The 27,604-nt window shown below is 42.5% G+C and overlaps 2 protein-coding genes across 3 annotated transcripts; one reads left to right on the forward strand and one right to left on the reverse strand.

Annotated features, from left to right (window-relative positions):
* On the forward strand, nucleotides 1-27,502 carry sec23a (Sec23 homolog A, coat complex II component). Its single transcript, XM_012879728.3, has 20 exons — nucleotides 1-141; nucleotides 5,480-5,740; nucleotides 5,837-5,894; nucleotides 5,972-6,058; nucleotides 6,139-6,375; nucleotides 6,476-6,552; nucleotides 7,475-7,619; nucleotides 7,692-7,850; nucleotides 9,345-9,460; nucleotides 10,092-10,215; nucleotides 10,306-10,386; nucleotides 11,162-11,251; nucleotides 21,632-21,738; nucleotides 22,048-22,201; nucleotides 22,298-22,375; nucleotides 22,476-22,637; nucleotides 24,052-24,138; nucleotides 25,840-25,995; nucleotides 26,581-26,646; nucleotides 26,725-27,502. Exons 2-20 carry the CDS (start codon nucleotides 5,520-5,522, stop codon nucleotides 26,812-26,814), a joined length of 2,295 nt encoding a protein of 764 aa, XP_012735182.1. The 5' UTR covers nucleotides 1-141; nucleotides 5,480-5,519; the 3' UTR covers nucleotides 26,815-27,502.
* On the reverse strand, nucleotides 14,864-21,622 carry LOC118566935 (adenosine receptor A3). 2 transcript variants are annotated; one of them, XM_036150538.1, is made up of 3 exons: nucleotides 18,484-21,622; nucleotides 15,994-16,147; nucleotides 14,864-15,088 (listed from the first exon to the last, which is right to left on the reverse strand). In XM_036150538.1, exons 1-3 carry the CDS (start codon nucleotides 19,178-19,180, stop codon nucleotides 14,932-14,934), a joined length of 1,008 nt encoding a protein of 335 aa, XP_036006431.1. In that variant the 5' UTR covers nucleotides 19,181-21,622; the 3' UTR covers nucleotides 14,864-14,931. The 2 variants fall into 2 exon arrangements, with proteins under 2 accessions (XP_036006431.1, XP_036006432.1); XM_036150539.1 differs by lacking the exon at nucleotides 14,864-15,088 and having other exon boundaries at nucleotides 15,939-16,147.
* Nucleotides 27,503-27,604: the final 102 nt, after the last annotated feature.

Consider the following 27,604-nt stretch of genomic DNA (forward strand, 5'->3'; position numbering starts at 1 on the left):
TTCAGGGTGTCGCTCAGAGTGAGACCTCTGTCCGTGCGCACTCTCTGTGTCTTGACGTGGCAACGGCCGCCGCCATATTGTTTTGCTTCGTTGTCAGTGGAGAGGAGCGGAGCAGAGAGGAGCGGCGGCTGCACGGCGGCGGTAAGTTGGGGCTTTATTTCCAAACATTTGTCAGCTGCACCCAGAAGAGCCTCCTGTTCGCCGGGGACAGCTGCTGCAGCTGTGCGGGTCGGGGCCTCCTCCGGGGGCCCGCAGGGAAGGTGCCACACCAGCTGTCTGGTGGCAGGAGAGGGACCTGAAGTTGAAGCGGGGTTGTTTGGCATCTTTTGGAGTTCACACACGTGAAAGCGAAGCGAAGCAGCGTCAGGCCGAAGAGCTGTGTTGTTCTGAGTACTTTTAAAACGTAGAAAATAATAAACATCAACCAAAGTACAGCCAGGTTGGTGAGAACAGTCCCCGGGTGTTGCTGGGTGGCTGGCTGGGTGTGTATGTTTCACATGTTTATAAAGTCTTAATCAACATGTTGAGGGTTGTTGGGTAAAGAAAGACCCCCCAGACCTCCGGAGGCCGATCAATAAGCCAGCTGGTTCTGATGAGCTGAGCAAAGACTGCCGTGGGGTGTTCCAGATGAGGCACGCCTTGGCTGGGCGCTGTGCTGACATGAAGCAGAGCCTCCATCACCCAAGCGACAAACAGCAGCATGGTCCCATCTTTACCAACTCAAACTTAAATGACTTTATGCTTAACTGTGAAGTGGAATGAAGAAAAATGAGACCGCTTTACCAAACCTTTAAAAAACACAAAAAGAAGAATCTGAAAACTATGGAACACATTTGTGTTTAAACCCCCTTTACCTGTTACCCCAAAAATAAACCAGGTAGAACTGGGTCTGTCTGATCAGTAAACAGAGTCCTGCTGTGTGCGGTTTAACCTCAGTTAATGCAGCTGCTTCGTTTCTGGCCTCAGAGGTTTGTTAGAGAACAACCAGCTTTCAGGAGACCAAGGAACCCAGCAGTCGGATCAGGGAGAAAGATGTGACATGGACGCCCGCTTAGACTGACGTGCTGGAGAAGGAGAGCATTTGGTCTGATGGCTGCTAATGTCTCTGGAGGAGTTACGGAGGTCTACAGCTCAGGTGGGAGAATCTATTGACAGCCCTCGACAAATCTGGCCTTCATGGAAAAGGGCAAGAAGAGAAGTTTACCACAATCCATGTAGAGAATACAGCTAGCAGGTAGAGAAGGTGAATGAATACACAGCTCTGGTTTTTATGGTATAACATGGTGAAAACCACATCCCTTTCTTTCCACTTTGCAATCATCCACTGCTTTGTGCTTGTCCTTCATATAAAATCCCCCCAAAAGCATTTAAGTCTGTGATTGAAATATGACTAAGTCCCTTATATACCAGCATCAGCTTGCACAGAGTGCACATGAATCGTGTGGAATTGAATTGGTCCTCTTGAAAATCAACATAATAGTTGCCCCTCTAGAAATAAGGAGACTTGTGGTTTTATCTGAACAAACCAGTAAAAAGCGGTTGTAATGGTAACCTGATACACTTTGTCTTTTTATTTATTATTTTCCCTGCATTTGGCATTTCAGACGCATCATATGAGAGATAGGTTGCCAACGTGTGCCGGGATAGTTTGTCTTTACAAATTATTTTATTAAACAAAGACTGCATATGCCATCAAAGTAAACAAATCCACATTAATGAAACAGAAACCTGTGTTTATATGTCCTTCAAGTGTTTGGTTTATCTGTATGGATGGGTGGATGTGTGTGTGTGTAAGTTTGTCACCTGGAGGCAGGGGTGCTGCCAGGAATTCTGGGCCCCATGATAAAAAATCTAAATTATCCCAACAGCTCATATGTAGTATATATAAAATTTTTTTTTTTTTTTTGGGTGTCTGTTTGTCAGCGGTCCTTATAATTGTCCTAACTCCCCCCCCCCCCCTATAGGCCTACCTGAAGGCACTAAGTGGTTGGGATGAGAAAGCTAGAAACCTCAGAACACTCACTAGCCGACAGCAGCAAAGACAACCAGACATCCTCATAAGCTCCAGCTGTAAGACCAGTCAGCACAGAGGAGGAGAAACTCCCACAGAGCCCCAGACCCGCCAGGCAGGCATCAGACTGCCTTGGTGGCTGGAACCCAAAAGCATTATGGGAGAGAGGGCACGGTGCCAACCTACCTGGGGACATAGCCTGATGGAGACCAAGAAGAAGGGATCCCCACCAGACTCCCAGCCCAGTCCCTGCGGCCCACAGTTGGCCCCTCACACAAACACTCATACACCTACTTTTTTAAAGAATTTCTGATCAGATGTTTTTGCAGGAGTATGATTGGTGGACAAGTGACAAAAAGGTCAAACTCCTTATCTGATGAGTGAGCTGAGCGGCAGGCATCAGTCAGACCAAAGTCTTTCATAGCCTGCTTTAATGTATTAACAGACTGCAAGTTAAAAGTGCAGAAGATCTGCTGAGTCTGTCCAGCTCTTTGTTCAGAGGGAGGTTCAGATCTCCTCCCAGCACTAGGGGCTGGACCAGTCTGGGTTGAAAAGGATGAAAAGTTTGAACCATCCACATTTGGACCGTATACGTTAGTGAAACACGACTCTTCGTTGTTTAGGACCATGTTAATAATTACCTATTTCACTTGTGGATCAAATATGCTGTCGTCACATGAAAACTGTATCCTTCTATCAATTAAAGGGGACATATCATGCTTCCTTTTCACACTGAAATTGTTAATTTATTGCCATGTTGCTACTCTTTTTATCCCTGTTCTGAGCTACGTCAGAGAGCAACTTGTTTTGGTGCCGTCTCTTTAAATCTAAAGGAGGCACTTCACACTCCGCTCCCTCCAGGTCACAGAGCACTCCACCCCGTTCAACCATTTTTGTAGTATGCTGGCGGACGGTGTAATGACCAACTGACATACCCACTTGTTGCTTCGACATCCTTCAGCTCAGACTACAAAGTCGTTCTGAGAAATTAATATGGTGGATTTGGGAAATGGGTAAGCCGGACCTTGTTTAGCAACGCTGCAGCAAATTGTTGTAATTGTTCAAGAAAGGTGATTAAAAAATTAGAGAAAACTGAACAGCTTGAAAACTATGACCCAAGCAGAAATGTAGATATGTACGCAGCTCCTGGACAGACTATATTAACATTTTTTGCACTCCAAGGTACGTTCATGCTGTATGTCTTGATGTGCAATTTTTTTTGCTGATATCAAATTTCTTGAGCAAGCGTCACCAGACATCTGTCTGAGCGGTTCAAGAGCATAAAGCAGGGGTGTCCAGCTCCAGTCCTCGAGAGCCAGTGTCCTGAAACTTTTAGAGGTTCCCTGGCCCCACACACCTGAATCAAATAGCACAATTAGCTCTTCAGTATGCAGTCAGGTTCTTCAGAGTGAGAGTGAGGTGAAAGACGTGTTAAATGCAACATGACCGTTCAGACAGCGCACGCTTTTTGAAAAAAAAAAAAAAAAAAAACTTTGGAATTGGTAACACATATGGAAGTGGCACTGATCAGATTTTTTTTCACTGCCATGAAAAAGATGGATATGGGTTGCATTTCCATGCAGTGTGAACGTAGCTTTAGAAACTCCAAGTACACAAGGGCTAGAAAAGTTGCATGACACGTTCCCATTAAAGTAGCTAGCCCTCTTTTTCGGAATTAAGTTATAGCTTGCTAAGTAAAAACGAGAAATTGTGGTATGCTCTGTACATTTGGTCCAGGTTTGGATTTGTAAGGTTCCTTAAGTAAGACAATATCTGCTTGAAGATTTTTCTAGCCACCATAAATTGGTGGACATTGTGTTGGGTGATGGGGCCCAGTAAAGAAACGCTCTAAATTATATGAATAAAAGTTGGTTCCACATGCTTATTTGTAAAATACATTTTGCATACTTAAATGGATTTGTTTATACAAATTTAGCTTTAAAACTAAGTTTGTTTTTGCTTGTTGATTTAATCATGGAGCCTGGAAAGGTGCAGGTCCTGACTCAGAGATTACAGATTGACTTTTAAAATCAGATGGTTAGCTTTTTGGACTACATAGACCTAGATCAAACATTGGCTATTTATTTTATTAAAATAAGCATAGACGGGCATGAAACATCATCTTGGAGAAAGAAATGTTGTCTGAAGGAATCTTTCCCATTACATCTGAATTAACAACATATCTTAGCTAACCTTTTTTACTTGGCTAGTGAAACTTAACTAAAACTAAACAAATCAAGGAACTATGTACATACAAAAGAATAAAAGCAAAAATAAAAATATAGAAAACCATCATCATAAGAATTATTCAATGAATATTAGAGTTTAGTGAGGATCTTGAAGTTGGAGAACTTTAAAGAATTTGGAATGAGTTAAATTAGTTTAATTTAGAACAATATTTGAGTTGTGTTCAATTGATTCACATCGCAACTCTTTGAGTTAGACAAAATATTATTTAAGAAAATAATATTTCAAAGAATGATTTGCTAAATTAAAAATGTATGACTTTTGGAAATTTAGTATTTAGGACACTTGATCTTTAATGAATATAATTTTTTCAGAAATAATTAAGTTTATAAGGAGTGATAACCTTAAGTAAAAAAACAACACAGTTTTATCAGTTTTTACACATACGTTCCAAATAAACGTGTAACAGCATCTAATTACATTTACGTAAAACAGAAAAGCCAGACATATCCCAATTACAGAAAATAATCCAAAAGCAATTTTTAGTTATAATAAATGTGTGCTAATTTTATTTATTTTTTTGTGGCTTCTAGTTGCTCGCTTTTATTGACAGTATAGATTGACAGGAAGGGGGTGGAAGAAGGGGAGAGACATGCGGCAAAGGACTGCGGGTCGGACTTGAACCCGGGTCGACCACGTCGAGGACTAAAGGCCTCCAAACATGGGTTGCGCTACCCGCTACGCCATGAGCGCGCCCGACGTGTGCTAATTTTAGTTGTGGTTCTCAAGTTAAAGCTACTTATTGCGCAGCCTGTTCTAGCGTTTGACTGGAGTCTTGAAACATTGTGGGAATGACTCGTGGCTTGGAGCTTTCTGACAATGAAGCACCTCAGTTCACACTATTCTTAGCTCAGTAGACCAACCGCATCACACTGGGTCCCTCCAGCTCTTCCTCTGGCGTTATGCTGAGGAATAGCATAATGCCAGAGGAACGGTCTGATGGAACATTTCAGTTGCCTTCTACCTCATTTTGAGAAACTGCTTCATCCTGATACCTGTAACCAGCTCGTTCCTAAACAGAAAAAGGTTTTTCACTCAGCAAGGCGCAACCATGTTAAAAATTTGTCATAATCAGTTTTTAAAACATAAATAATCAAGTCAAAGTTTTACTTTTTTAAAGATGATTTGATAGCTATATTTGACCTTTGAACCCTCACATTCTACTGAGCGTTGTGCTTGCTGGTTGCTGCTCTCTGACTCTGGTGCTGCCAACCCCCACAGCTTTCCCCTGACATCGTGACACCTGCGTCCTGCTTCAAACATGGCCACCTTCGCAGAGTACATCGCTCAGAACGAGGAGCGCGACGGCGTCCGCTTCAGCTGGAACGTCTGGCCCTCCAGCCGCTTGGAGGCGACCCGGATGGTGGTGCCGGTGGCAGCTCTGTTCACACCCCTGAGGGAGAGAACGGACCTGCCCCCTATCCAGTACGAGCCGGTCCTGTGCAGCCGCGCCACCTGCCGGGCAGTCCTCAACCCCCTGTGGTAAGCATCACCGGCCAGCCCCCTACCTGCATCTCACTCAGCTGTCGTGTTGAAGGCTCTCCCTCAGTCTTACCCGCGGCTGCTCCTGTGTTTCAGCCAGGTGGACTACAGAGCCAAGCTGTGGGCGTGCAACTTCTGCTACCAGAGGAACCAGGTGAGTGCGGCGTGTCCTCCTGTGGGATGGGAGAACAGCGTTCCAGAGAAACTGACACTTCAACCTTGTTTCCTCAGTTTCCTCCATCTTACGCCGGGATCTCTGAGGTGAACCAACCTGCTGAGCTGCTGCCTCATTTCTCCACCATTGAGTATGTTGTGCAGGTGAGGCAGATGCACCGTGAGACCTATAACCGGCTCACCGTAGGGTCAGATGTTTGACCAACCCTGTTTTCTGGCATCAGCGGGGCCCTCAGATGCCACTGGTCTTCCTGTATGTGGTGGACACCTGCATGGAGGACGAGGACCTGCAGGCTCTGAAAGAGTCTCTCCAGATGTCCCTGTCTCTGCTGCCCCCCACTGCTCTGGTTGGACTCATCACCTTCGGACGCATGGTTCAGGTCCATGAGCTGGGCTGCGAGGGAATCTCCAAGAGCTACGTCTTCCGCGGTACAAAGGACCTAAACGCTAAGCAGCTGCAGGTAAATTAGACCTTGGTTTCATTTTTACTTATCTTCTTTGTTCACTGATTGGAAGACGGGTTCTACAGGAGAACGGTTAATGACTTTATGTTTGTTGCAGGACATGCTTGGTCTTTCAAAGCCCTCTGCAGCTCAGGGTCGAGGGCCTCAGACCTCCCAGCAGCCTCTTTCCAACAGGTAAGATCTTTGTTGGAAATGGCAATCAGCCAATTTCTAATGTCTGGCTTTTGGGAATCTCTGACCTGCCCATACGTCTTTCAGCTGGTTCTGAGCTCCCTTGTAAGAACTGTAATTAGAAGTTCAATGCTCTGCTCATGCCCTCCTGCAATGAACGGTCATTGTTTGTTTTAGGAGAATGGACTGGCCCATTCTGGGGCAGAGAGCAGTCGGTCGCTGTTAAACACGGTTTTACTTATTTAAAATAGACACAAAATGAGCATAGAGTTAACATTTTAAACTGTCTTTAGCATCTTATGGTAGTGATATAATTTTGTTAAAAATACTTTATTTTTCCCAAAGGGAAAGGTATTTGTTTTGTACTTGAACATGCAGACCACCACTAACAGAGGCACATACGTCAAAACTAGAACTACATGCCAGTTTACAGAGACATTCAAATAAAAGACAGTAATTATAGTGATCACACGTTTGTGCCAAAATCAGTGTACTCTGATCCAGGTAGGGGTTTCATTTTTTTCCAGTACTTATCTAATTTATCGGACCATAAATGTTTTAATGCAAATTATCCAAGTTTCCTCAAAGAGTCAATATGGTTTCCTTCTAACTTCTCTGTTGTTCCTCTCGCTTCGTGTTTAAATGCCTCACTGACACTTGAAATACGAAATTAGAGTTTTTTTCTTCAGTAGCAACTTCCACACCAAGAGTTGTCAGCAAGACCTGTCAGTGCTTGGGTGTGGTGCCTCTACTGAGCAAAAACAGATCAGATTTGTCCAGCCGAGCTGCAAAATCGTTCCATTCCGGTCACCCGTAGTTCATCATGTCGTCGTGCGTTTGTGCTGGTGATTTGAGCCAGCTGATTAGAAACGTTGCGGGTGGGTGTCAGGTGTGCTCCTGTTTCTCATTGTGAGTGTGACTTCAGGTTCCTGCAGCCAATCCAGAAGATTGACATGAACCTGACTGACCTTTTGGGGGAGCTTCAGCGAGACCCCTGGCCTGTCACTCAGGGGAAGAGGCCGCTGCGCTCGCTGGGCGTTGCGATGTCTATTGCTGTGGGACTTCTGGAGGTGAGGGTCCGCGTTTAAGGTGCATCATCACGAGGATGCAGAGCGCCATTTGATCAGCTCTCCTCCCTGCAGTGCACCTTCCCTAACACTGGTGCCCGGATCATGTCGTTCGTTGGGGGCCCAGCTACCCAGGGACCAGGTATGGTAGTCGGTGATGAGCTGAAGACCCCCATCAGGTCCTGGCATGATATCGAGAAGGACAATGCCAAGTTCATGAAGAAAGCCACCAAAGTAAGTGTCGGCTGAATGAAAACGTTTACCGTCTGTGTCCATAAAATTAAAATGTTTTATTCAGTCAATCAAATTTTAAACCAGCAGTAAGCTTTTACAGAAGTTAAAACAAGGACTAAACATCAATAAACACGCTAAAAATGCTCCAGATAACTGTTAGACAGCTAGAATGAAATTATTTAACTGTCAAATTAAAGATGATTCAACCCATATTTGAAACTAGAATGTTTTTTGTTCTTTTCTTCCTTGTACTGAGCTGAGTGGATGGTTTGGTGCTGGACGTTACTAGAGACAGCGTGTGTTCCTGTTGGGAGCCAGTTCCCAGACCAGCCCCGGTCAGATCAAGGAAACCTTTTACTTTGTTGTAGCAGTGTTTCTAGGGAATGAATCTCATAGCAATGAGAGGGCTGTGTCATTTCTCCTCAAATGGTGCCACGCGTGTTAGGAAAATTAACGCTTTTAATGCCTGGGTGACCAACACAACTACACTGGCGGATTTGCACCAGATGCAGATTAAGGAATGGGATTCCATCCCACAGTAGTGTGAGACCAAGATGGTGACCATTGCTAACAGGAGATACCAGGCTGTTGTTCCTGTGCACAGTCCTCCCGCTGTGTGTGGTGTGTGCATGCGTCGTTTCTTCAAACTTCAATCATCCCATCAAAGAAACGTCACCAAACAATAGCTAATAGCAGAACGTTTCAAGGCCAACTTTAGTTATATTGCTCATTTAAAAACAACTATGTTGTACTCAAGTGCTTTACAATCTAGCCAGAAAACTAGTTAAGTAGATAACAGCTGCCAGAGAGGATTTGCCAAGTTTTTCATTGGTGCTGCCCACCTACTAAACTCGTACACACGGGCGTGTTTTCCTGGCAGCCGTGGTACCATGTGAAAGGAAATGAAAAGACTTTCCTACAGTATAGCATTTATTGGCAAGAGGCATTATCGTAGTAAAGAAATAATCAGACAAAAACGGGGTTTGTCTTCTTGTAATTTATATATATTCAGCTGTTTAATGTTTTGTGATGAGACTAGTAGGCTGCAAGCCAAACACATTGTCTGGTAATAAAGTTGGCTTCTGACATCCTGTAGGTGCTGCAGAAGTCCTTACCTTATCAGATTTTGTTCTTTGTGCACCTTAGATGCAGATTAGGTTGTGCCAGAGCTCCTGTGGTGTTTAAAAAAACAGGAACCATTATAAGATCTGGGCTCCTTAACAATGTTGGTTTGATCACCATGAGGATCCATCCATCCATGGAGCTGTTGCTCGTCTCTGCATGGGGACAAATGTAGAAGACTGGGCAGATCACCCCAGCCTATCAGGGTATCCCTGGCTATGTCTGCACTACAGTCACTGCAGTCATTCAGAATATATTTGGAGAAGTTTAAAACAACATATTTCAAGCTAAATGCAGGTGATGATCTTGAGAGCATTCAGTGTAGCTCCCATCAGCATCTGGTTAACCTGTGTTTAAATCTGTGTTTTGCAGCATTTTGAGGCTCTCGCCAACAGAGCTTCCACAAATGGTCACATCATCGACATTTACGCCTGCGCTCTGGATCAGACGGGTTTGCTGGAGATGAAATGCTGCCCCAACTACACAGGGTAAATCGACTCATTCAGGGGTCTGTTGTATGAACCCCCAGTGACGTAATGCTCCCTAAAAACGGATCCTTTTCCTGGCCTCCAGCCTGATACCCTGTTGGACCTCAGCAGAGTCTCTCTTCAGCAGACAAAACAAATAAATACAGATTTTTAGAATACTAAAATGTTTCACAATTCACACAACTGTGGATATTCTGAGGTTTGATGTAATTAGACCAAAACAAATGTGCGCTTGATTGTCAAGGATAAATGGGTTTTAATTTTATTTATTTTTTTATAAATAAAAACATGAAAATGAAATGTTGTAATGTATCAAAAATGCAAAGAAATTATAAAGGAACACAGTTATATTTTCTTAAAATTGCGTTGTTTTTTTAATCTTCTGTAAAATTTTAGTTGTAGGTTTATTCAGCATACTTGTTATATTTTGAAGCAAATCTTGATCTTAGTTACTTGCTTGTACAAATGATTGTGAGAAGGGGAAAAAACAACAACCTGCTTCACAGCAGATTTTGGGTCCCTCTAGGAAAACGGATGGCTTGATCTCATTAAAGCTGTACCTGTTGAGTAAAGATGATAATGTTGGGTTTATAGCGTCAGGTTTCAGGCCATGTCTTTTCTGTTTTATCAGAGGATACATGGTGATGGCCGACTCCTTCAACACGTCTCTGTTTAAACAAACCTTTCAGAGGGTTTTCACCAAAGATGTCCAGGGATCCTTCAAGATGGCTTTTTCTGCCACACTTGAAGTCAAGGTATGAACTAGAAGCACACAGGAAGTAGGGGAGCTCTTCCTCAGCTCTTCTGTGCCATCGGGTAATGAATGCTGCTCTTTTGTGTTGCAGACATCCAGAGAGATCAAAGTGTGCGGAGCAATCGGCCCCTGTGTGACTCTGAACGCTAAAGGACCTTGTGTCTCTGAGAACGTAGGAGTTACTACCACCTATTCACTACACTGCCCCCACATACACAGATAAGAAGAACAGGCTGAATTGCCATCATTTCTCAAAGACTAAGACGTTTCAGGGCTTTTTTCAGGTTCTGTCAGTTTGGATATCATCACATCCTACAGCGGGTCTAAGATTGTATTTTAGAGTTCTGCCAGTATGCGCTTATAGCAGAGAACATTAAGCTGTATCAGTCCACTTCTGCAAAGAGATGCTTGGCAGCATGTTTGTTGTGGATTGTAATTGATAAAGGAGTTTTCTTTAAAAACAAAAATTAAGACTTTCTGCTTTTACAGTGCAGAAATACTGAGAAATAACACAATACAGGTGTACATGCAGCATTGACAGTGTTACTGATGTTCAGTTGGTGGCCCAGGATTTCTGAAATAAAGCAAAACTCTAAATGAAAGTCCTTAGATATTGAACTTGTACACAGCAGTGTGGAATGCTTCCTACCTAGTTTAACATGCTTGTTTGGAGGCATTTCCTTTTCGTTATTTACCCTCTTTCAACATTAACAGCACGTGAGAGTCTTTTCAGGAAAATAAAATTATCTGAATATTTACTTTTATAGATACTGCTCAACTTCGTAAAAAAAAAAAGTAATGTTTTAGTCCTGCTTTTATAGATATACAAAAATCACCTGTAGAGCTGCTCACTATAAACGCTGTTTTTACTGCTAAATCTTTTCTCTGCAGTAAAGCAGTCTGAAAGCCTTGTCATTTTGTCAACACTGTAAACCTTCTTTTTTCAGGAGATCGGGACGGGAGGAACCAGTCAGTGGAAGATATGTGGTCTGGATGCGAGCACCACGCTAGCTCTTTACTTCGAGGTTGTGAACCAGGTATCTATACCTAACCTTGGACCGCATTGGGGGACCTTTAGGAGAATGATGAATGATTAAGATATAAAATCCCATTTTCACATTTGAAAGTGCAGGACTGAGTACAGGTATGATATCTTAAAATTAAAACCGAGATGTCAGCAGCACACAACCAGGGCACACAGGTGCCATGCTGCTGTGCAACTCAGTATGCAGCTCAGTGTCATCTTATTTTGCTATTCTAATGCTGTAGTATTAGACTAGTAGTTGGAACGTAGTTTAATTTAGTGTCCCAAATGCTTTCTAACAGCCTCATGTCAATTAGCTAGAAGACAGTAGTTGGTAGTTAGTGGATAGTTAGATAGCCGCAACTGAGTTGACAGTGTGTGCTAGCATGGGAGAGCCGAGCCAAGGGTAAGGGATACATGACTTGCTGATGTATCCCTTGACTTTAAGTGCCTCGAGATGACATGTTTCGTGAATTGGCGCTATATAAATACAATTGAATTGAATTGAATATACTTACCTGGATGGTGTAAAGATCACATGGGACTTTAATGGCACAGGATGAATAATTGGGTTAGGTGTATATCACCCGAACCTAGTTGTATCCCTTACAGGAATGTGTGTAGATGTGGATAAGGTGGCAAAAGGTTGACCCCTCGGCCTTAATCAGAATGCAAAATGACAGACTCAAGTTCCATATTAGTGAGGAGAAACCTGAAAGCAACAGTATGTGTATTTTTTTCCTACAGTTGTCTGACCCATAACAATAGGTCAGTCAGATGGCTCGGCCATCTTTAGAAACGGTCACCATATTGAATTTTTGCATGGCCAGCAGGCTGTGCTTTGAAGAATACATAAACCATATTCATACAGACAACACAGAAAATAGAAACTAAATGATATCGGTTTAATTCTGGTTCTGGAAACACTGAGTAAAAATGTCTCTGAAGTCTTGAGAACATGGTTCTTACTTGACAAGAAACTTCAAAATATCTTTCAACTCAAGACCATTGAGTGTTCTATAAACCAATAGCAGAACCTTAAATCTATTTTTTGACAAACAGGGAGCCAATGCACTGATTTTAAGATCAGGTTCTGACTTGATTGCTTTTCCTGGTGTTTCTCAGCAGCGTCTTGGATGGCCTGGTTGCCTGTTTTTATTTTATTTTTAGAGACTTGTAAAGATGCTGTTGCAGTAATCTGACCTACAGAAAATAATGGCATGCACCAGTTTTTCTGTGTTCTGTTTGGAGAGGAAATCCTTTAATCGGATGATAGTAAGCTGATGTCACAACAGACTTTATAGGTTTTCAAAATCTAGATCTAAGTCCTGGACGACGTTCAGCTTCCTTGCATGCTCTTTGGTTTGTAGACCCCTTGAGTGTCGTTGAATGCTGATCTTTAACCTCACATTTTATTGAACCAAAAAGGGTAGATTCTGTCTAATCTGCATTAAGATGGAGGAAGCTCTGACCCAGTCACTCGCTAATGTTATGAACATGCTGCATCAGTGAGTGTAGTGGACCAGGGTCATAAGGTGACACTGAGCTTTAAAGTCATGTGTCATCAGCATACATATGGAAGGAGATGCTGTAGTCTATAATCTGTGCTAGTGAGGTCATACAGATATTAAATAAATGTGGCCCAAGAACGCACCTTTGAGGAACCCAACAATTCAGTATTGCTTGATGATCTCTGCCAAATAACACCTGAGCTAGCACAGTACCAGACAATCCCACCCATTTTTCCTGCCCATCTACCAATATGTTATGAGCAATTTTGTGAAATGCAGCACTGACATTTAGAAACACCAAAACAAAGGTTCTTGACCTATCACTGTTAGGATGTGTGTTTAAAAACTTTTACCAATGTAGTTTGTACTATAATTTAAACAGAGCACCCAGAGAAGTTGCAGGCCAAACCAAAGGTAAGATTCAGTTTGGCTGCTTTTAAAAGACACCGTTAAAGTTTCAGAAAAAACCTTAATATGCATAGTTTATTTAATTTAATTTATCTGGACATTATATATTGATAAAACATTTCAATATATGTACCAGATTGCAGCGAAAGCTATTTACAAATGTAGTCCCCAAGCTGGTCGACGTTAAACCCATATAACTGTAAATCAGAATCAGAATTGTCTTTGTCATTATGAATACACAGGAGCATATGCATTGCAAAATTTCCTTTGGGACATCACGCTTTCCATAACACAGGTAAAAACAACATAACAAGAACATAAGATAACATGTAATTGCAGTGATGAGCAATAAAGTGCAGTAAATAGTGCAGTGAAGCAAAGCACAGTATACATAGTAATGATGCTGGGTATAACAGAATGAAACCAGTAGGACACAGACTAAAATACAATACCAGTTTGTGAGCATCATCCGTTACTGTTTGAACCGTTTGCTATCATCAGCTTCTGTTGCTAATAGCAGCTAACCTCAACACTGAGCACAACAATTAGCGAATCCCACAGGTTTGCTGACTGGGGACTAGAACAGGTTCCACTCAGGTGTGGTATAATTTACAGAGCTGAGCTATAACTGCAGCATTAGGACAGTGTATTTAATGGTTTAAAATCTTGTATGTTTTACAGTAGCATTGTGCTCAGAGTGCCCCACCGAGGGGCACAAAGAACCCTGATAGTGTTTGCTGACTGTACGAGCAGCTTTAAAGCACAAACTAAAGAACTAAACCAGATACAATGGTTATCTTTAAAAAAAAAAAAAAAAAAAAAAATCATGCACAACCCAATTGCAGTTGTCAGTGCAATATTGCTATTGCAAATGACTGCTTGGGCGCAATATGTTTTAGAATACAGTAGTTCAGCAACCATTTCATGTCACGCGGTTTCATGTTTTGTAAATAACAGTCTGAAACCAATCAGTAGATTCTCGGCTTGCATATAAAAATAAGAACAGCTTTTTGTTGCTAGCCATGTTGTAGAAAGAATGTGTGAAGCTCATTGTCAGAAATGTAGATTTAAGCTGGTTATATTAACCTAAGTAATATTTACTTACTTCTTAATATGATTGCTGACTATCTTGGTGACAGTAAGATAGTTTAACTTGCATTAATAACCAATTTATTGTTAAGGAATTGTGACATTGTTTACCCAGTCCATGTCATGTCCTGAAATAAGCAACAGATGGCAGCACAAGATTGAAGTTGTGTATTCTGCAAAAATGTGAATGAGCTCATAGATATTTTAAGTTATTTTTAAGCATGATTTAACACCTTCAATGACCCTTTCTAGTTACTTTCTTTGCTAAAGTATAACCCTTTTGTTTTTGGTAAGACGTTTAAATCACAACGGCAAACGTCATGTGTAATATTGCAGATGAGACCCATGCATATAACTTACATGGTGGCTGAAAAACAGCATTCAGATCTCAACAAACCTAAATTCAACACATACTCCACCTGTCGCTTTTGTTAGCTGTTCAAATTTAGATGAATAATTTAGGCTTCATAAACCTTCAGTGTTTCCCCTGAATTTATTTTACCATTATTATAACTTGGATTCTTCTTCAGTAGAAACGGCTAGATGTCGTCCTTTCACTTGCCAAACTGTCTAATTAACAATGGTGTGTTCAATCACCAAAATGGGGAAAAAAAAAAATAAAGATTCTGTCAGGTCAGACAAGCCGGTCACCGGCGAGCTGGTGAGGTGTAGGTGCAGCTGGCTGTCATGCCAGCCGAGTTTCAGCTGTGGTTGCTGTTGCTGTGGTGGGACTGGCTGTGTTCAGCTGGACAACAGAATTCTGGAAATGCAGCTGCAGAAACATCCCAGAACACCTCTGATAAAATCTGCCAAGACTCTGATGCACTGCTGACCTGTACCTGCTGGACTCAGAGAAAAGTTGACGATTAGAAACAGAATCAAAAGACGTTATTTTCTAACCTTGCTAGATGTTTCACTGAGGAAATTGCCTGTGAGTGACCCACCATGGAATCTCAAATGTGTTCTCATTCAGTCACAGCCCACCACACCCTAACTGATTTTTATCTGTCGTCCATTAGAAACATCTAAGTTCTCTGTGCCTTTAGGGCCTAGCTTGGTTAGTTTCCTCATGTTTGTCAGGAATGCCTCCAAGAGAACTTTTGCTTATCACCATTCCCAGCTCAGGTCTGAAATTAGTTTCATTCAAGAGTTCAGTCATGTTACCTATTTCTGGATCCATGTACACCCATATCAATCCCTCCTGCCGGGGACAGGCACCACAGCTAAGGCGTGTTTAGCTTTTTTCTCACCAAAACAATTAGCTTACAGTGGGTGAAAAGACAGGTAAATTGTGAATTCTTCGACTGTCAATTTATGAAAGATGTGCTCTTTATAAAGGATATGAAAATGTTGACATTTTTGTTATAGTAGTAGTCCCAAACTGAGTAGCAGCTCCACTGCTTATCATTTTACACCTAGAAAGCTCTCAACTTGTTTGCAATGTCATCGCCACCTCCGACCTCCAAGACAACAGAAATGCAGAATTTTACTGGCAACAGCTGGGGGAGGGGCAATGCTGTGTGAATTACATTCTGGTCCAAACAATAAGAGAAAACTCCGGTCATTCTGCAAATGACTGTAGGAAATGTTATCATGGAAAAGCTTAGTTTTAAAATTGTAACTTTTTTAAACCTTGGTAGATGCTGATAGATGTTACTGCCTTTGCCTTGAAGTAAGCCAGTGTTTTCTTAAAAAATGTGGTAAATGTAAGAGCTGTGGTCTCATTTTGTGACTGTGGAGTCCTTACTTCTGTGTCATGCAGATGATCCAGGGGTTGAGGGCAGAACTGGTGAGAACCAGCCAGGTAGACAGGGCCGAGGTGAATCCTTGACTCTGCTGACCGCTGAACGTCTCGTACAGACAGACTGAAATGTACGGCAGCCAACAGACCAGCAAACACACTGCAGAAAAACAGGACATTATTAGAACTGTGTTGGCATCCCACACAGTGGCAATTCAACACTTCTTTATGTTTGAAGTTATGAAGTACATATTTTCTAAAATTGCAATTTTAAAGGAGCAAAAAGTGAAGTTTCATTATTTTAGATAGAAAGAACAAAAATAGTTTTGTAAAGAAATAAAGGTATCTTTTTAGATGGAATATGGTATGATGTCACACACCATCTCTCTGTTGTTCTCTAATCTCTGGTCTACAAGCTGGACTGGCTGCGTGTGAATGTACGTGCATGTGAACAGCTGCCCCTCAGGGCTCAGCCCCTCACTGCCCATAAAATGCCAACAGCAGGCACAAAATGGCGGAGAGCACACCCAGTAAATCAAATTGTTTGCTTGCTAATAGCAATATAAAGTTATGAGTTATTCACTACTTCACTAGACATGTTCCTCTGAAAGGTGCTGTGTATTTATCATTTGCAAATATGCACATAGAAGGTGACGCGTGAGAAGGGAAAGGAGGGGCCGGGTGGCAGCTAGAGTCGAGGTAAAGAGAGCCAAGGCTTTTCACACATCTTGTTTTGGTCTACAGACTGCTCAAGTACCAGCTAGTGGTGAAATATCACTTATTGCTCCTTTAACATTGAAGGGTAGAGAGAGGCAAACTGAGGTGCTCCAAGCAGCACACAGCTGTGCTTGCTGAGTGAGTTACCGTAGCAATCAAAAATGCATGTATAATACACACACATCCATGTTCTATTATCTTTATGAGGACTTTGCATACGCTCCTAAAGATGCATGTGTGTCTTACTGTCTGGATTACACACACACACACACACACACGTGCGTTCTAATGCACACACACATCCATGTTCTATCTTTATGAGGGTTTTGTGAGGACTGATGCGACTATAAGTCGCATCTGTCATAAAATGCGTCATAAAGAGAAAAAAAACATATATATATAAGTCACACCGGACTATATGCATTTATTTAGACATTTATTTTACACAAAGACTAAAAACTGACATTCAATCTGGTAAGACAATTTATTAAATTACACAGCTGCATCCACAACCGGCTGAATAACGTGGAACATACCTGGGAGGTTGAATGGGGTAAATTAGCAACTCCAACCAGCAAGGTTTTATTCAGTGCATTTCAACGTAACGGCACGGTCCTTATTATGGGATAACCCTCTAAACCATTCCCTAATAAGGGTAATTCCAAATATTGTCTCACTACTTGAAGCATATTTAATCTGTTCTACATTTAATACTATAGTGCATGCACTTTTCAGACTTGGACTAGATTATTCTACACTAATAGGAGAATATGGCAAACCCAGTTTGTCATTTGTGAAACGTTGATATGATTTATGGAAATTTATTAGTGTAATATTGGTACTTATTTTCATGTGGACCAAATTTGAGCCGGTCCCTGTCAAAAAATTGCCAGCTTCATGCTCTTGTACACATGTCCTATATGTACTTCAGCTCAGTACCTTCTTGACTCCTCAGGTTTTTAAAATAGATTAGCTAATAGGCCCGTTTTTTTCTACTCATTCTTTGGAATGCAGTGTTTCTTGATCAATTTTCTGTTCTTCAGCTCGTCAGCTGCAACTTCTGCCTTGGTTTTGTAAAATTTCCTGTTAAAAATCTTCAAGTTTTGCAGACTTTGGCTTGTTATGCCATTTTAGCTTACAATTTTTCCAGTAATCAATTTAATGTTTAGTTGTTTTTAAAAGTGTTTATGCTCAGTTTTGAGATTTCAGCAAGTTCTTTCAGCTGTCTTCAGCCTTTTTCCTCATTCAGCTGAGAGCATTCAGACTTCATTTTCACAGGAAATGCATTTTTTTCTGGTTACCAATCAATTTTTCCTCTAATCTTAGATTCATTTAATTCATACATTTTATGATTTAGCCATTTATCCAGTTATCCCTCATCTATTCATATACTTATGTCCACCAGTCCAGCCATCCATCGGTCTATCCATCTATAGACAGCCGTCTGTTCATCTATTTATTCATCTTTGTATTAGTTTATTCATCTGTCCACTCATCCTCTGTTTATCCATCTGTCATTCATCTCCTCAAAATCAGTGTTTTTTACTGAGGCTTCATGTTAAAGCCTAACCCTCCGTAGATTGTCTGCTGTATATTCAGAGCAAAGAGTAAGTCTGAATGTGGAAAAATCCATTGAATAGTTTTCCAAAGAACCTCTGGAAATTAGCTGTATTTCCAAACTTGAGCATGTATCAGATACTTGATATTCCTGTTAAATATCTAAAATTTGTAGCAAAGTTAGAAAGATAAACAGAAGAAGATGTAAGAGTGGTGACCTACCTGAGGTGGTGACCATCACAATGGAGCTCCTCAGGTAATTGTTTGCAGGAACATAGAAGCAGTGCAACTCATTACACACAAAAGTTCCTCTTCTAGCCTGTTTCCTGGCAATGTAGACAATGTATCCGTACAGAGAGCACATGGTGAGGATCGGCACCACGATGCTAGCCACCATCCACAGCATCACAAAGGGCCTGTTTTCAGGAGTGAATTCTAGACAGCAGAGAAACCGGGACTCACTGTAAGCATAGCTGCCGAAACCCAGCAGGGGCAGACAGGCATTCAGTAGGCAGAACAGCCAGATGAGGGCCAGCAGGACCCCGCTCCTCCGGGTGGTCCAGATGCTCTGGTAACTAAGGGCAAAGCAGATCGCTGTGAACTTGTCCACTGTGGCCCAGGTGAGGGACTGAATAGAAGAGGACTGTAAGAGGAGAAGGAGGAAGCCGCTCCCTTGACACATGGCACCTTTGCTGGGGTATACATCAGGCCAGGTCAGGCTGTTGTGCACTCCAAAGGGAATGATGGCGAGTCCAGTAGCCAGGTCACTGAGACTGAAGCTCAAGGTGAGGCCCAGCGTGTCGGTCCGAAGCTCTCTGTTGAGGAGTACTACGGTCAGAATACAAAGGTTTCCACAGACGGCTACTGTACCTGACAGAACCATGAGCACAGCGTACAGCACCCTCAGAGCGCCCTCCATCTCTAGATGATCACATATGCAGCTCTGATAAGGTGCTACATGTAAGCACTAACTCTGCTGCTTCTTTATGACCGACCACCAGCGCCACGCCACTTTCCTCCACACTCATGGAGCCACTGAGCTTTCTGGATGGTATTTTCTCACTCCGCAAAGGAAGTTTTCTTTAAAAAACGAGAGTAGATTATAGTTACATTTTTGTCGTCCAGAAAGTCGCAGAAACCGGATGTTGGTGTATCGCAATCTGTAAAGAGAAAAAAGAAACGCAGTCTTTGCCTTTTTTTTTTTTGATGACAGCTCTTGGAGGACTTTAGTTGTCCTACAGTTCAGATGGTGTGAGCAGCGATCAGCAGGGTTGAGATAAGTTCTGGTCCACGGAGATGGCTTTTCCTCTTTTGGCTCAGAGTAGGTAGAAGCATAAAATAAAAAGCTGTGACGGCTTGTTTCACCCGACTTCAGCAACTTTTCAGTCATTCATAATGATGAGTAATCGCAGTACGATTCAGTACCTGGTTTCCAAACTTAATAACACAGGTCTGCCATATGTCCGCCATCAGTCGTTAGCCCTGTGTATAGCTCAGATAGAAAGATCTCAGTCATCATGTGTTACCTGATGTTCAACTCCAGGTTTTGGTCCTTGCTGCCACAGTTTAGTCACATTTAGTCTTCCCGTAAATCAAAAGAAGCAAAGATTCCACTCAGAGTTCAGAGCTGGCTCTTGATGTCCATCACTGATCTTACATGTGTTCTCCCCATCTGAGCCTGCCTTGCTGAATAAGGACTACATGAGGTGTGTCTTGCCCTGTGATTATGTCTCCACAGAGACAGTTACCATGGCCTACATGTCCATCACCTGCTGAGGTGATGGCGATGATGACAGACACACACACACACAGTTATCTGGTGACTGGAAAGTCAACACGGCCTGAACATCCAATATCCTGTGTGTGTTTGAGTGGACAAACTGAGGTTTAAACCACCTTACTGAGGCCAGTCACTGCTCTGTGGGCACACTTTATCCTGGACGTACTGTTTGAGGCACCTAGAGAAAGTAATTTGTAACATTATGACACTATTCCAACAGCCAGATATTTAAACCATAAGGGGTAAATGTGGTGACGGAGATGGTATGTGCCTGATTTTAGGGTTCAGCTTGGGTCATTCACTTTGGTTCAACAGCGTCCTCACAGATATAGCACATGTTGGTTTGTGTCTGTACACGTGTCATAACACCTGAATCTGGTAATAACAGGCGTGCTGTGTCTGATTATCATTATGATCCTCAGCCTCAGACCTCTAAATGCTCGTGTGTGGTTAGATTTATGTTTAGTGACTTCATGAGCTGAGACTGAAGCTGCTGCTGCTCGCCACATCAGGACAAGTCATTGTAGGAGTCTGAGCAGCTCACATTTCCTTTCAGTTCTGAATGCTGATTAGTGTGAAATCAATGAGGAGACAGAATGCAGATGCAAGAAGAGATTAAAGATAATGCACCTTTAGCTGTTCAATTTTATTTTATTGTTTTATCTTTTTGGCCTTTTGTCCAGTAGCTGCAAACCATTTATAAAGGAACCAGATTTAAGTCATTTGCAGGGCTATCATCCATCCCAGGTTGTCGTGCCTCCAGTGAGTTCTGGGTTTCTGTTCTGTCTTCTCTACTGGAGGCATTTTGATCAGATGAACCACATCAGCGGACTCCTGTCTATGGAGAGGAGCATAAGCTTGCTCTGTATCTAAGGCTGAGTCCAGTTAACCTGCAGTGGAAGACACACCCTCAGCAACTACTGGAAGAAAACCCTCTAGCCTTTTCTGATTGAGAAGCATGACCGCAGACTTTTTGGAGCCGACGCTCATCCTGGCCACTTTACGCCTTTTTTAAAGCGCTCTAGCAGAAGTTCATTGCTTGAAGATGGCAATAAAACAACATAATCTGCAAACGCAACATGGAGACCCTGAGATTCCAAAAGCATACACCCTCCTCTCCATGCCTTGTGAACCTGTCTATGAACACCAGAAATGGGATTGAATCCAAGAGGCACATTGATTACAGAGCACACATTAAAAAAAGCTGATATTTGTAATTTAGTGTGATTACAGTGGTTGTCATTACAAAAACATCATTCTCTTATTATTTACTAGAAAATATAGATTCTTATTCTAGCTTTGGGATTTCCAAAAGGCTGCCAACATTTTTACTAACAGATGTAGAAAATCTGCTAAGATTAAGAATGCAGTTTGAAGAATGGGTTTTTTGTTCACAGGTTTGCATGAAAGGATAGATGGTTTCAACAAATATGCTTTAGCAGTTATAAAGTATTGTCTGTATTATCCCTGTGGCAAATATCACATAGTCCCATCCATTTAATACTCTTCCTCCTGGACCATCTGACTGCTGCTGCAGGATTGTTACTCCGTGCTGATTAATCATCTTCCTTTTCCTTGTTTTTCCTACAGCATAATGCTCCAATTCCTCAGGGTGGCCGCGGGGCGATCCAGTTTGTCACTCAGTACCAACACTCCTCAGGACAAAGGCGCATCCGAGTCACCACAACTGCAAGAAAGTATGATGACACTGCTGCCCTCTGTAGTCCTCTTTTTATCTCATAAGACCCATGAAATCCACAGCATCATTGTATCCTGACATTAGCAGAGCCTGGTCATTGATAACCTACTAATGTTCTCTGTCACATCTGAATGAAAGATTCAAGCTCCTAAGTTGTTAAAAACTCATTTGTTGTCTTTAACATGTCTATAGAGATATAAATGGAGAAGCAGAACAACAACCCATCATGACGATGTTTTGTTGCCCATGTTTGACTTCCTATGTTTGTGAGTGTATGTGTATTTATACAGCATCATGTTTGTTTCAGCTGGGCTGATGCTCAGACTCAGATCCAGAGTATAGCAGCATCATTTGATCAGGAGGCGGCAGCCATCCTAATGGCCAGGTTGGCGGTTTATCGGGCCGAAACGGAGGAGGGACCTGATGTTCTCAGGTGGTTGGATAGACAGCTGATCAGATTGGTAAGAAAACACAGTCTGCATAATCAAAACACATTTGAATTAAACAGGCAAAAAGCCTCCAGACTGAGTCTTATTTGCTTCAACGTTTGTGTGCAGTGTCAGAAGTTTGGAGATTACCACAAGGACGATCCAAACTCCTTTAGATTTTCGGAGACGTTCTCTCTCTATCCTCAGGTGACCTGCATGTGCTGCTAATCCCTCCTGATCTACTGTCTGAATGTCGCTGTTGAGCCGTACTGACCTACTTTCCTAACATCTTTTTTTCTTCTTCCAGTTCATGTTCCATCTGCGGCGCTCCCCGTTCCTTCAGGTGTTCAACAACAGTCCTGATGAGAGTTCTTACTACCGACACCACTTCAACAGGCAGGACCTGACGCAGGCCCTCATCATGGTCCAGCCTGTGCTCTATGCCTACTCCTTCAACGGCCCACCTGAGGTCTGGACACACCTTAGTGTTGTTTTCTGTGCCACTGCTGTTCCAGAATTTAGAAAATCAGATTTCACAACATTCCTTTAATTGAACAATTTTCTGTTTGACAACTGGCCTCCAGTATGTCCCTTAAAGGCCTCTGTAGTGTGGTATGATGTCTACCAAAGTCCTGTTGAAGCCGTAAGCTTCCAGATGATGGTTATTATTTCTGTGACTCTTTGTGTGACTCACACATTCAGTTGTTTGCACAACTGTCCACAACCCTGGGACTTTTCCTAATTTTCTCTAGTTTCAACCATAAACTTCTGTGCGTTTTATTAGGGTTTTATGTATCTGACCAACACAAAGGAGTGAATCATTGTGAAGGTAAAGGATGCATGGCTTTCAATATTTTAAACTAATAAAAGTGTTAAGAGTGCTGTGAATCTGTCTTCAGCACTTGTTTGTCAGTACTTTGTAGAAGCACCTTTTGCTGCATTTAAAGCTGCAGGCTGTATGTCTCCAGCTGCTTTGAACTTTTCTATTACAGAACAGGTGAGTGGAAGATCACTTCATAGTTTGGGAGCCTCAGCAGAGAGAGCTCCATCTCCTCGGCTCACAGTCCGAGGAACTTCAAAAAGCAGCAGGTTACCTGGCTTCAGGGTTCTACTGGAACAGGCTTATGTCTGAGCTCCGATGAGTAAGGAGGGCTCTGACTGTTTAAACATTTTGAAAACCAAAAGCAGAATCTTAACAACAATCCTAAAACCTACAGGCAACCAGTGCGAGGAGAACAATATGGGAGTAATGTGCTCACTGATTTTACCAGTCAGCAGATGGGCAGCAGCGTTTTTTGCACCAACTGCAGATGACAAAGAAAAGGTTTTCCTGGCAGTATACGAAGAGTTGCGTTAGTCTAGTCTAGCAGTAACAAAAGAGTGGGTGAACATTTGTGGTTGGAACACTGGGAAAAAAAAAAAAAACAAAGTAAAAAGAAAATTCAAGGAGGGTGAGTACTTTTTCAAGGAACTAAGCTCTCTAACCTCAGGGGATGTTTTGATTTTACAAGCCTTTCCTTCCTTTAGCCTCTTCCCTTTCCTGTTTAGCAGTAAAACTAATACCAGGGCATTTATCTGACGGCTTGGATCACATATCTCCTGCTTTCTGGTCCCCAGTTGGAAGAACTGCTTATATGTGGACGCCTCTCAGACTCTGTCATCTCGTCCCTAACTTGCACGGGATTCGCTGACATGTTTCCTCCTTTCTGCAGCCCCCCCACTGCAGGGAGCGCAGTTCACAGGAAGCTTTAATGTTGCTGATCTGTGGACTGATAAGCGTGTGTGTGTGTGTGTGTGTGTGTGTGTGTGTGTGTGTGTGTGTGTGTGTGTGTGTGTGTGTGTGTGTGTGTGTGTGTGTGTGTGTGTGTGTGTGTGTATTTCAGCCAGTGCTATTGGACAGCAGCAGCATCCTACCGGACCGAATTCTGCTGATGGACACCTTCTTCCAGATTGTCATCTACCATGGAGAGGTACTAACTGTTTTTTTTAAACAATAATGATTTTAAGCTAGTTTTTATTTAATACGATTTTAGAAGAGGGAAACATCAGGCATGATTTACAAATAATCTTTACTGCTGTACGAGTCCAGTATTTACACAAACAAAACTTCAGTTCACCTCATTAAAACTTCATTTATGTCCAATAAGGACAACTTAGTGCATAATTCAATCCATCCCTCCTCCCTCCCTTGGCAACACAACTGTTTAAAGTTCAAGAATCTTCTTCTTATGCCCAGAGGACAGCTGATTTCATAGAGAGAGAAACAACACATGGAACCCCCAGTCGCTATAAACCACCACAGCTTATTAAAAAAATCTAAGAGCTACATACTACATCTTGATAGCAGATATCTACTAAGATATCTGATATATGTACGGGGGCATCTTGAAGTCATGGTGCAGAAGGTCCAAATCCGCCAGGATTGTTCTGGCTTTTCTGGCTGACCTCACCTTTTACCGTTCAGTCAGGTTGGTTAAGGCTGCGCTGGCAATTCTGCCGCACACTCTAGCAATACCAAAGAGCTCTGTTCCCCCGAAGCTGAGCACAATCGTGCACTGCATCTGGATTCAGCGCAGAAAATCTAATCCAAGCTGAACTGTAAACAAAATAATAGTAAACCCAAGTTAAATCTCACTGCACAAAATGTAAATAATTTAATTGCAATAAAATTTGAACTCTGAAAGATCTACATGTCTCTCAGCTCTTCTTAGCACGGCCCCTCTCTGACATAAAACATACTATACAGCTTATAAAAAAATCTAAGAGTTGTCTTTTTCATTTAATCTGTTTAAATTGGTAGTATCTAAACTAAGTAATCTAAAATAAAGTATTGCTGTAATTTGATTCTCGTAGTAAACCATGTAACTTGTTATAATCTCAGGGTTTGGACAGGTGTAATACTGGTGTAGCCTCAGTGTGCTCGTGTGATGTTGCTCACAGAGGTCCAGTGAATGCTCAGACACATGAAAAATTAGGGGAAACATTGCCCAAGAGTGTGTTTTTGTCCTTATAGGTTCAAATACAGAACCAGCAAATGTGATTAGAAGTTGATGCAGGCTCAATTAAACAGTCACATAAAATTCACATTAAAAACACAAATCTTCCAATTATTGTATTTGCTGACGAGGCTTCTTACAGAGTGAGTCCACACCCCAAAGGACAGGCAGCCTCGGGTTCAGGCCTGCAGCAGCGCCAGGGAGACAGAAACCAGGTCCTCCACAGAACTAACAGCAGGCCCGACCCTGATGCAGGTCCTCAGCAAAGCACAGCAGCCCCCTGGTTAAAGGAGCCTAGAGAGAGATGCAGACCCAGCACTGCAGCCATGTCCACACCCTGTCATCCCAGCAGACACGCGCCTGCACAGGCCTCCAGCAGAAGAACCACCCAGTGCCAAGAAGAACATGACATAGAAACGTTCCTGTTAACGTTGCTGTGCTTCATCTGACATTTTGTTTGACACTAAAACTAAAAATGGCCAAGTTTGCGTTTTCCCTTAGTAACAACTTCAGCACCAAATAGTTGTTGTCTGCATAGCCTGGTTGTGCTTAGTGTTTAGAAAAAGATCAGATCCCACGTTTTCTCCTTTCAGCTGAAGTCATGGATGTGTTCTTCCCTGAGGTACGTGTGTGTTAGCTCTAAAACAGATTATTCTAACCTGCTGTGTGTTTCAGACTGTGGCTCAGTGGAGGAAGGCCGGTTACCAGGACATGCCCGAATACGAAAACTTCAAACACCTCCTCCAGGCCCCAGTGGACGACGCTCAGGAGCTGCTGCACACTCGCTTCCCCATGCCAAGATACATCGACACGGAGCACGGCGGCAGCCAGGTGGGGGCGCTGTCACACGCCTGCTTTTCAGCGACAAGTTGGCTCCATCCCAATACATCTGATTATAGCTCCTAGCTCCTGTTACTTGACCTTTCATGAGGTCAACTCTATCACGGGCAGGAAAGGAGATTCGGGCTGCTGTGCTGATTTCGGACAGCCTTTAACTCCAGCGTCATTATGTGACGGAGACGCACATGGACGATTTTAGTCAAATCAGGTGTAATTTCAGTGAGAGGGGCTGTGCCGATACATCATGTCACGCAAAGAATTGTGGGATTCATTATAGCTCCTTAGCGCCATTGAGGGACATCCTGAGCTCCCTATGCTAAAGGAAGTATCACGTAAAGCATACATGCTCCTTATCCTATTCGGACAGCTCTTATCATGGCAACCACTGACGCACTTCCTTTTTGGCGAAGAGTCCTTAACCAAAAGACATTTTGGGATGGAGCCAACAACTAATACAGAACACCGTAACACGGCCTGTTTTCTCATGGTTAGATTGGATCAATAATGTTTTGGGATGTAGGACTTGTCCACAGAGATGCAAGCGCTCATCTGAGTACAACCTTTTGTATGTTTTAGGCTCGCTTCTTGCTGTCCAAAGTCAACCCTTCTCAGACTCACAACAACATGTATGGCTGGGGACAGGTAAGAACCCTAGCAGTGACCTTAAACCTTAGAATCAACTGATCCGACTGGTTACTGACAGGGCTGTGTTTTCTGCAGGAGTCCGGGGCTCCCATCCTTACTGATGACGTCAGCCTGCAGGTCTTCATGGACCACCTTAAAAAACTAGCTGTCTCCAGCGCTGCCTGACCCAGCCTGATTTCTCCTGTAGTTGAGCATGCATTTGCTGCCTGAAGCAAGCGACAAGCACTCCGTTCTGTTAGTGTTACTCTCAGCAGCAGGTCCAGGACATTTCCACTCAATAGTCTGTCTTCATTTAGCTGCAAAGTTATGTTGCTGCTCCGACAGTGTTCTGTGAAAGTTCTCATCTAAGCCAACCCTAAGCAGTTCAGGTCCATTTCAGCAAAGTCGTAATCAGCTCTGGTATCTTCCTGTGTGTCAACTTTTTCATCTGAGTGTTGCAAACATTTTAACTAAGAATTTTAAAGACCCTGTCATCGTGTGCTTCAGCAGATTAGCTACGATAAAACCCCGACTATAACATCTGAGTCACCTGCTGCCATGATAGATCCTTTCAGCACCACAGAAATCAGAATTTGCAGAAAAATAATTCCTTGCTTTATATTTCAACACTTGACATATTTCCCAAACATCCATCCCATGGCTGCTTAATAGAAAACCTACAACCATCCGGTGTTTTTCTTTTTGTTAAGGTGTTAGTGTTTTTTTATTTATGTGAGCAAATTTATTGTTTCCTCCTCGATTAGACCTCATTTTCATTTCAAACACAAAAAAATGTTGTCGAGGCAAGCGGATGCATGTGTTATTTTCATTCTGTCTGTCATACGTTTGCAGTAAAACTGGTGTGGAAAGCCCACTGATTTCTGTTTTTCTTCAGATTTAGCCTTGCTGCCCCCTCCTGGAATCTAGAGTCTAAGCCTGAATCCAAACGAGTCCGTGCAAAAAATAAATCTAATGT

The sequence above is a fragment of the Fundulus heteroclitus genome, chromosome 19 (genome assembly GCF_011125445.2).
Source record: "Fundulus heteroclitus isolate FHET01 chromosome 19, MU-UCD_Fhet_4.1, whole genome shotgun sequence".
NCBI lineage: Eukaryota > Metazoa > Chordata > Actinopteri > Cyprinodontiformes > Fundulidae > Fundulus > Fundulus heteroclitus.